At 43.8% G+C, this 10,789-nt stretch overlaps 1 protein-coding gene across 1 annotated transcript in view; it reads left to right on the top strand.

Moving 5' to 3' along the window:
• The first annotated feature begins 296 nt into the window (after nucleotides 1-296).
• The window catches only part of LOC141094183 (uncharacterized), a 184,260-nt gene continuing 173,767 nt past the window's right edge, over nucleotides 297-10,789 (top strand). The window contains 4 exon segments of the mRNA XM_073579942.1: nucleotides 297-469; nucleotides 599-778; nucleotides 863-986; nucleotides 1,070-1,167. Of these exon segments, the coding sequence (XP_073436043.1) occupies nucleotides 392-469; nucleotides 599-778; nucleotides 863-986; nucleotides 1,070-1,167 (480 nt within the window). The 5' untranslated portion in view covers nucleotides 297-391.

Here is a 10,789-nt window from a genome sequence, read left to right as displayed (position 1 = left end):
CCCACTGTATTTCTCTTGTCACGTGTAATGAATATCTCCTGCAGTATTGCTAATGCCGATTCCAGTGTCTGTAAATGAGACGAGAATTAGCGTTATGGAAGATGAGTCTATGAGGAACGTATTCAGCTGCCGACTCCGAGGAGGAAACTGCTTGTTGTCTGTGGCCTAAATATATAGGTTTTATTACTAGATGTCAGGGAAGAAAACTAAATACTGTAAAATAATAAATCTCCTCATATGTTTCCCTTATTATCTCCAGTAATTGTATTATTACACAGGATTTTATGATGTTACATCGGCTCATCTTCTTCTCATTCAGGTCTCTACAATATCGGATCCTCTCAGTGACTATCTTCTACTTAAGAGAATTTTCCTGATTTACCCATCAAGGATGGATATGGACAGAGACAAGATGGCGGAGAGGATATTACACCTCACCCTAGAGATCCTCTTCCTGCTTACTGGAGAGGTGAGAGATTCTGATGACGTCACATTAAATCATTCTTATCTATGGGAATAACAGATGGACAGAACTGGAGAGGTGATGACTCTGGAAATGTCTGTAGTGAGATTTATTAATGTGTCTCTCCATAACCAGGATTACACAGTAGTGAAGAAGACCTCTAGTGAGCGCTGTCAGGACCCTGTGTCTGAGGGATGGGTAAGACCCCTGAACCCAATCACTGGGCCTCCACTTCACCCCCTGATACGTGAGGACATCAATGACCAGAAGATCCTAGAACTCACCTACAAGATGATTGCGCTGCTGACTGGAGAGGTGACACTGCTGGGAATGCTGGGACATTATACAGTAACACTATGAAGGGATCGGGGGGGATGACGGTATCATTGTATGTGTCAGGTTCCTATAAGGTGTCAGGATGTCGCTGTCTATCTCTCCATGGAGGAGTGGGAGTATTTAGAAGAACATAAAGATCTGTGTAAGGACATCATGATGGAGGTTCCCCAGCCCCTCACATCACCAGGTAATAGACAGGACTAAATACACACGGCCTATAATTATCTGTATGTAAAGAATGAATTCAGTCCCTGTATGTGTTTCCTCCAGATCTATCCAGTAAGAGGACAACACCAGAGAGATGTCCCCGTCCTCTTCTTCCACAAGACTGTAAACAAGAAGATCCCAATGTTCCTCAGGATCATCAGGTAGATGGAGAGAAGGTGTCATGAGATCTCCCCTATGATGTGTAGATGGCTGTGAAGGTCTTGTGCTCAGTCTTGTTTTATCCACCAGTATTATATGTTTTATACTTAGAATCATAGTTTCAGTTATATTTCATTGCTCCTCGGGTTTCCATGTGTAAATTAGAAAAAGTATGATCCCGCTACACTGTGACATCCCTTCAAATATTTGTAGACAGTTATTAAGTCTCCTCTTAGCCTTCCTTTTTACAAAATAAACATACCCAAATCCTTTAACCATTCTACGTAGGACATACTTTCCAGTCCGCTCACCATCCTGGTAGCTCTTCTCTGGACTTGTTCCTGCTTTTCACATTTTTTTTTTTTTAAATGTGGTGCCCAGAACTGGACACAATATTCCACAAGAGATCTGACCAAGGAGGAGTAGAAGAGAATAATTACTTGATGTGATTTAGACTCTATACTTCTCTTAATACATCCCAGAACTTGTGTGATGAGAACAGTGGAGATGGCAGGATTAGAGCTTGTTAAGGCACATGAAATGCATGTGTTCTTGCCTTAGTTGTCTGCTGCCAAATTATATATTGCAGGTTTACGGCCGGAAAAATCACAGGACATGGACAATGAGTCATGTCTCAAATGAATTCGGGTTTATTGGTTGAAATGTATAATAATTTATAGGAAAAATAAGGGGCTTTACCACACATTAACTCATTGCCTTATCTCATAATTATTGCTAGTCTTTGCTGACGTCTGTCGCCCACATGTAATTATGTATATTATTCTAATGATTAATCAATTAGGTCAAGCTGACGTCTTGTCTTGCACGTAATCTTCAAAGTCAATCGATATGGTCAGCAATAAAGTTTATCAATGGAAGATTCAATAGGGTTTTCCCATTTGCACAGTTGCACGTAGCATGTTGATCTTTGATCATCACCGTGAGCCGAGTGGTACAGCGTAGTAAGGGCATACTGGGTCAATTTAACCCCTTTACCCCGAGTGTGGTTTGCACGTTAATGCCCGGGCCAATTTTTACAACTATGACCACTGTCCATTTATGAAGTAATAACTCTGGAACGCTTAAATGGATCCTAGAGATTCTGAGATTTGTTTTTTTCATGACATATTGTACTTCATGTTAGTGGTAAAATTTATTCGATATGACTTACATGTATTCGTGAAAAAAATGGAAATTTGGCAAAAATTTGGAAAATATTGAAAATTTCCTACTTTGAATTTTCATGCCCTTAAATCACAGAGATATGTCACACAAAATACTTAATAAGTAACATTTCCCACATGTTTACTTTACATCAGCACAATTTTGGAACAAATTTTTTTTTTGTTATAAGTTATAAGGGTTAAAAGTTGACCAGCAATTTCTCATTTTTACAACACCATTTTTTTTAAGGACCACATCACATTTGAAGTCACTTTGAGGGGTCTATATGATAGAAAATACCCAAAAGTGACATCATTGTAAAAACTGCACCCCTCAAGGTGCTCAAAACCACATTCAAGAAGTTTATTAACCCTTCAGGTGCTTCACAGGAATTTTTGGAATTTAAAAAAAAAAAAAACATTTAACTTTTTTCTCAAAATTTTTTACTTTAGATCTAATTTTTTTTTATTTCATTTTTTTTGGACCCCAAAAAGTTGTTGTGCAATTTGTCCTGAGCACGCTGATACCCCATATGTGGGGGTAAACCACTGTTTGGGCACATGGCAGAACTCTGAAGGAAAGGAGCGCTGTTTGACGCAAAATTGGCTGGAATTGAGATTGGGCGTCATGTCGCGTTTGGAGAGCCCCTGATGTACCCAAACAGTGGAAACCCTCCACGAGTGACACCATTTTGGAAACCAGACCCCCCCCCCAAAGAACATATCTAGATGTGTGGTGAGCACTTTGAACCCCCAAATGCGTCACAGAAGTTTATAACGTAGAGCCATGAAAAAAATCACATTTTTTTCCAAAAAAAGGATCTTTTTGTCCCCAATGTCTTATTTTCCCAAGGGTAACAGGAGAAACTGGACCACAAATCTTGTTGTGAAATTTCTCTTGAGTATTCAGATACCCCATATTTAGATGAATACTGCTTCTGAGGCACAATGCAAAGCTCAGAAGGGAAGAGGCGCCATATTGGATTTCAGATTTTGCTGGAATGGTTTGAGGGTGCCATGTCACATTGGCAGAGCCCTAGAGGTGCCAGAACAACAGAAACTCCCTATATGTGAACTCATTTTACAAACTACACTCCTCAATGAATTCATCTAGTGGTGCAGTGATCATATTAACACCACATGTGCCTATTATATTATACCACTGAGCGATGAAGAAAGAATAAATTACATTTTTTTACAACAAACTGAGGTCCATTTTTTACTGCATGTGCCAATACCCTAAATGTAATTGGGAAATATTTTTCAGGCACAGTGCAAAGCTCAGAAGGCAAGGAGCGACAGATTTTACGGTTATGGTTTGCAGGTGTCATGACCCACTGGGAGAGCCCATGAGGTGCCAACATAGCAGAACCCCCCCCCCAAATGACCCCTTTTTACAAACTACACCTCTCAATGAATTAAAGTAGGGGTGCAGTGATCATATTGATACCATGGGTGTGTCACAGAATTTTATACCACTGGGCAGTGAAGACAAAATAACTACATTTTTACCTAACAAAATTTTTTTTTTAGCCAAAGATTTTACATTTTCATACAAGAAGTGGGTAAAAATGGCACCAAAATTTGTTCCACAATTTCTACTGAACGTGGCAATACCCAATACGTAGCTGTACACTACTACTTAGCCTTTCGGAGAGACTCGAGAGGAACCGAGCGCTATTTGCCTTCAAGTGAATGGGTCTGTGCACATGTCAGTGTGTTTCCACGGACCATGTGTCCGTGGGCAAGACACACTGACATGTCCGTTTATTAATTTTATTAATGTCATCACGGGTTACAAAACGTCCCGCACACGTGCATATGCATAACACACATGGATGTCATCCATGTGACATGCATCGGTGCCAGGGAAGAAGCGATACAGTGAGCACCGTTCCCCGGCGCTGGGTGCTGAACACAATACAAAGGTGACATCAGCCCCACAATTATGAACCCAACTTGCCACCGATACAGGTCAAATGGGAAGAGCCGGACAAAGCACCAGAATTGGCGCATCTAATAGATGCGCCTCTTCTGGGCAGCTGCGGGCTGCTATTTTTAGGCTGGAGGGGTCAATATCCATGGCCCCTTACTAGCCTGAGAATACCTGCTCCCAAATGTGAGCTTTAGCAAGACTGGTTGCCAAAAATAGGGGGACCCAATGCTGTTTTTTGAAAATTATTTAAAGAATTGAAAAAAAAAAAAACCTGTGAGTACCCCTCTATTCTTGATAACCAACTTTGCTGAAGATGAGAGCAGAGGGTTGCAGCCCCCAGCTGTGAGTTTTGCCTGGCTGGTTATAGAAAATACAGGGGAACTCACGCCATTTTTTTCATTTATTTATAGCGCAGGTGCTGCTGATGTCACTGTTATTAGCAACAGCAGGGGTAGGCTGATGGGAGTAATAGTCCCATCAGCTGCTACCTGCTGTTTCTTTTATCACTTAAATATAACTCCTCATTCTCCCCTGCCCGCGATCATCACCGGCAGAGCAGGGGAGAATGATGAGAGCTGTGTTCAGCACCCGGCATCGGGGAACAGCGCTTACTGTAACGCTTCTTCCCTGGTGCCCATCTTTGTGGAACAGATGTGGCACACACATGCCACACATATTACAAACATGGACACTGACATCTCCGGTACCAGAAATATCAGGACGTGTCAAGAGGCCTTCTAGCAATTTTTTTATGTTTGGCTGTTGTCATGCACCAAAAGACGCTTTTTATTGCAAAAAATAGTTCCATATTTTGGCCCACAGAGTCATGTGATCTTTTTTTTTTTTTTTTTTGCGGAACGAGTTGACATTTTTATTGGTACTATTTTCGGGCACATGACATTTGATCGCTTTTCATTCCGATTTTTGGGAGGCAGTGTTAGGGTGTTGTCATCTTAATGGTCTGTTGCCAAATTGTATCTTGGAGGTTTACGGACAGAGAAAACACAGGACGAGAGCAAGTCGTGTCTCAAATGATTTCTGTTTTTTTTTTTGTTTTTTTTTAGTCGAGATGCACAGTAGTTATAGAGAGAAATCGGGCGTTTTCCACACATTACATCATTGCTTACTAATTACTGCTAGTCATTGGTGATTCCTGTCGCCCACATGTCTTTATCTTTTTATCATCATCTTTATTATGATGGTTATTACTCGAATGGTTAGTGCTGTAATGGTCATTGCTGCAATGGCTTTCGCTCTAATGGCTATTGGTGGGTCAAGCTGACATCTGTTTTACACGTATTATATTGCTCTTTGGTTTGAGGGGAGTAATAACCTCTGGTGCAGGTACATTTACTCTTGATAAGAGCAATGGTTTATACAATAATGTCAGTCCACTGAATGGTTTTACCTAACCTGCTAGAGCACACACAAGTACTTCATTTGATATATATTTAGCAAAGAGTCCATCTTAAATGTTAGTGTCCATTTTGTATATTTTCATAATTGAATATCAAATACATATCCTTAACAGCAGAATGAACAATAATCAGCATTTAATTTTTTTTAGGGAGTGTTTATGCCGTTGAGCGTGTGGTAAAATTGATAAGGCAGTTTTATTCTTTGGGTCGGTGTGATTTACAGCGATACCTCATTTATATTTTTTTGTTTTGGCGCTTTTATACAAAAACCTTTTATAAAAAAAAAAATAATAATAATTTTTGCATCCCTTTTATTCTGAGAGCTATAACTATATTTTATTTTTCCGCTGATGGAGCTGTGTGGGGGGCTTGTTTTTTGCTGGACAATATGACGTTTTCAGCGGTACCATGTTTATTTATATCCGTCTCTTTGAACATGTATTATTCTACTTTTTACCCTTCGCCACGACAGCACCCACTGGAGGTAGCGGGATCCGCCCCAAAGGAACAAGAAACGTACAGAGAGATAAAAGGGGGCGGTCCGCCTCTCCTCCTCAGCTTTGGTTTCCTGTTCCCAGGGGAACCTCAGGAAGAATCCTTCAGGAGACATACCTGGGCCAAGGCATGCCGCCTGTGCAGTTTCTGCGGAACGGCAGGGGTTGTGGTCCAGAAGCAGCGTTGGGGGAATTCCGTTAGACGGCTCCCCTCGTCTGGTGGATGGTCTGGAGCGATGACCAGGTCCGGGAAGGGCCGCCTGGTCTCAATCAGGAGCACGTCGGGGGAGGCCGCATGGAGCGCCGATGCCCAGCGGTGGCTCTGGGACTAAGAGGAGCCGCCGCACTGGAAGGGGTAAGAGCGCCAGTGGCGCGGAGAGAGAAGAAATAAAAAAAAAAAAACAAAAAAACAACCAGCGGCTTTCCAGGGTCAGGGGACGCGGCCCGACGTACAGAGCGGGCCTGCGCATGCGCCGCCCGACGTCAATGCTCCGGGCCCCGGAAGTAGTGGGCGAACTTCCGGGGCACAATGGCTGAGGTGCAGGGCGCCCACTAGTGCTACAGCGCAGGCGCGATGTGTTATGATTGAGAAACCGAGGAGGAAAAACAAGACAACAAGCTAAGTCTCAGAAAACCAGAGAAGTTGGTAGCTATGCAGATTGCTGATCCCTAATCTTAACAGCACAACTAGAAGCAGTCGTGGAGCGTTCCTACGTTGTTCCTAGACGCCTCTTCACAACCGGAGAACTACATAAGCCTAAAGCTGGAACAGAGAAAAGCTAACTGCCCCAGAGCAGACTCCAAAGGAAAGACAGCCCCCCACATGTATTGACGGTGAAGCAAGATGAAAGCACAAACACAGGCAGGAAAGTAGGCTGAGCAAACGATGGGGCCCAAACTAACTAGGAAGGATAGGAAAGGAAAGATTCTGTCTGCAATCTGCCAAAAACCCTACAAAAATAATGTCCAACACTTCTGATAACAAAATTAACCCTGAAGTCACTAGGCTTCTCCCACTATATCAGCACTCTGAAATATTCTGAGACAGAGCAAAAAGAGGCCAATCTAATAAGGGACAAAAAAGGACAATTTGGCAAATAAATGTGGAAATCCAGACCAGTCCAGCCGGACTGGCTGACCACACAAAAACTGAAATGTCCAACAAGAGCAAGTGAGAACATTAGCAAAAAGAAAACTTATCTTGAGAAGACTGAAACAGAGCTGAGTCCTAGACCTGAGATGCAGACTAATCACCAGCAATAGGACAGGGCGTCGGCTGTCTTATATCCACTCAGATCCTCCAGAGATCCAATCGTTAGCTTCCTCACCAGATCACTACCACTTAAGCCAACGTCTCCACCTCCTGTCACTAACAGAGGGAGAACGGAAGGGGAACTCCCAACTGGTGGAGCAGAAAATGAGCTCATAACAGCAATGCACGCGACTGGACACGGAAGTGACTGAAGAACTTCGAGGTCGGGGGAAAAAAAAAGAAATATAATATAAATAAGTGTTTATTTAAACGAACGCCGCAAAGGTCGGCAGTAGGTCATGTCATCCCCAGGAGATGCGCATCCCCCGACTCTGCAGGTGTCCCGAGACCGCTCTGGCAGAGGATCTACAGACACCACTCACAGAAGTGACGCCAGGACTGCTCCTGAGCCATCTGATCCGGTACCATAAGCTTCACTGGGTGAGTGCGCAAAACATACTCTGCCTATTAAGCTGACTCCCTCTCTTTTCTAGCCATGTCTCCCCCCTCTTCCAGACTAAGCAAAGAATGCGCTTGATGCACCCAGCCTCTCCCTGACTCCTACCCCCCCAAAAAAAAAGGGGCTATGTAAACAGTGCGTTAGGGAGACCAGACAGGGGTCCGCAGTGTCATCTAAAGACATACGGGCCATCATTAGAGAGGAACTACCAGCCGTCGCCCATACTAGTATTCTCTCGGAGTCCAGGGGCAAAAAAAAAAAGAAACAAGTGACTCTCAGTTCAGAGTCAGAGGAGGTACAAGAGATAGCCTCAGACACCTCACTCACGTCATCATCATCATCAGAAATTGAGGGACGATCATGTTTCCCCCTGGATAGTGTTGATAACCTGGTCAAATCCGTAAGAAACACTACGGGGTGTGAGGAGACAAAAGGCGCTCAAACCACGCAAGATATAATGTTTGCGGGTTTGGCAGAAAGAATAAGGAGAGCTTTTCCAGTAATACCAGCACTGAAGGCCTTAAAAAGAGAATGGGGAAAGCAAGAGCAGAGAAGTTTTCTCCCATTGGCCTCAAAAAGGAAATATCTGTTTAGTAATGATGAACTACTAAAACAGAAAAAAAAAAACCTCCCAAGGTCGACGCTGTTGTAGCCTCCACCTCTAACCAATTTACTATTACGGTAGAGGATGCGGGTTTATTGTCCGACCCATTAGACCGCAAAAAAGAGGCATCATTAAAAAGGTCATGGGCATCATCTACGCTACGGGTTTTAAGAAAAGAAAAAAAAAAAAACCAGCAGTAGCCAGCACATGCACCGCCAGATCAATGCTCGTTTGGTTACACCAGTTGGACCAACAGATCGAGCAGGAAGTGTCGAGGGAAAAGCTGCGTGCAGCGCTTCCGTTAATTAGAGGAGCAGCAGCCTGCATGGCTGATGCATTCGCAGACACCCTACGTTTAGCAGCAAGATCGGCGGGTCTTGTTAATAGCGCCAGGGGCACTATGGATGAAAAGCTGGAAGGGGGACGCACAATCAAAATCTAAGATCTGCGAGATCCCGTGCGAGGGCGAGTTCCTCTTGGGAAAACCCTAGACGACATACTCGCCAAAGCTAAAGAAAGGAAGAAGGCTCTCCCTGACGCTTCTATCCCTTTCTATAGGAGAACCTTTTAAAAAGTCGGCCGTTTGGAAGAGGAAGCAACGGAAAGACGAGATGGGCCACAAAGAAGAGAAAGCATGTGTAAGAGTTCAGGATTCAGGAAAGAGAATAAATACTGAGCGGTCAATTCCCTCAGTAGGGGGTAAACTGAAACTCTTGCTTCAAAGTGGAAGTCAATAACATCCCTTAGTTCACCAGTACAACAAAAAGCCTCTAAATGGGAATTCGGAGTTTATTATCCAAGAGGGTCTTAGTTAAAGTCCCAGAGGGACAAGAGGATATAGGGTTCTACTTGTCTTTATTTTTAGTTCCCAAACCTGATGGTACGTTTAGAACAATCATAAATCTGAAAAAACTTAAATTATAAGTTTAGATGGAGTCGATCAGGTCCACAATTAGGCTTCTCTTTCCAAATTATTTTATGACCGTAAGCATCTTTAAGGTTGATGCCCGTCATCTCCCTATCCATGACAGATACCAAAGGTACCTGAGGGTCACAGTAGCATTAGAAGGCGAGATTTGGCATTTTTAGTATACGGCCAGGCCTTTCGGTCTCTCTAAAGCACCGAGAATCTTCACTAAAGTGATGCCGGAGGTGATGGTGTGTCTTTGTCAAAGGACACTTGATCGTGCCCTACCTAGATGACTTTTTAGTTATCGGGAACTCGATCGCCCTGTGTACTAAACGTGTGGCTGATACGGTCTCATCTTTGCAGGTTCTAGGCTGGATCACCAACTTCCAGAAGTCCAGACTTGTTCCACTATCCCCCCAGAGGGGTTTAGGGTTCCAGTTAGACTCTACGACCCAGAGGGGTCTACTTCCTCAGGTAAAAATTATGCTCATCAAAGATAAGGTTAGAGCAGCAATGAACAGACCACGCATATCCCTGAGAGAGGCAATGTCGTTGTTGGGGTCGCTCACCTCCTGTACCCCGGCAGTTCAGCGGGCCCAATATCACATCCGCACACTGCAACATCACATTCTCCAGGAGACAGACGGCTTGGCGGTCACCTCGAGAGCAAGATAACCCTATCACAGGAAGTCTTGACTTCTCGAGTATGGGGGCTAGATAGTAACCATTTAACCACAGGAGTTCCATGGGTAATATCGCCGTCCCATACTATAACCACTGACACTAACCCCCCATGGCTGGGGAGCCCATAGGGGGAATAGCTGCTGTCAGGGAAGATGGCATAAGGAGGAACTACGATATTCATCTAACTTAAAGGAGCTGACGGCAGTAGATTATGCGTTAAATCATTTTCTTCCACAGCTTCAGCAGAAGCATGTCAGGATCCTATCGGACAACACCACCACAGTGGCGTATTTAAGCAGACAGGGGGGTACTCAGTCAGACTCTGATGTCTTCCGCAGCAAAAACCTTAACATTAGCCGAAAATTGTTGGTCGTCCCTTTCTGCCCTCCACATCAAGGGAAAGAACAAACAAGAAACGGACTTCTTGAACCGATACACACTTCGGCAGGGGGAATGGCGCCTCAATCACCATGTCTTCAGGGACATAATACCTCTATGGGGGCAGTCTCAAGTAGACCTGTTTGCCATGAGAGAGAACAGACAAGTAAAAACATTTGCCTCCCTGTCCCTGATGGATCATCCAGACATACTAGACGCCCTTCAGGGCCCATTGAAATTCGACCTAACATATGCCTTCCCTCCGATAATCCTTCTACCACAGGTCATTCAGAAGATCAGAGAGGACAGGGCAAGGAAAATTTTG

The sequence above is a fragment of the Dendrobates tinctorius genome, unplaced genomic scaffold (assembly GCF_039654945.1).
Source record: "Dendrobates tinctorius isolate UK_male_01 unplaced genomic scaffold, ASM3965494v1 ptg000063l, whole genome shotgun sequence".
In the NCBI taxonomy this organism is placed as follows: domain Eukaryota; kingdom Metazoa; phylum Chordata; class Amphibia; order Anura; family Dendrobatidae; genus Dendrobates; species Dendrobates tinctorius.
The sequence above is the reverse complement of the archived record's forward strand: the minus strand, read 5'-3'. Positions and strand labels throughout refer to the sequence as shown.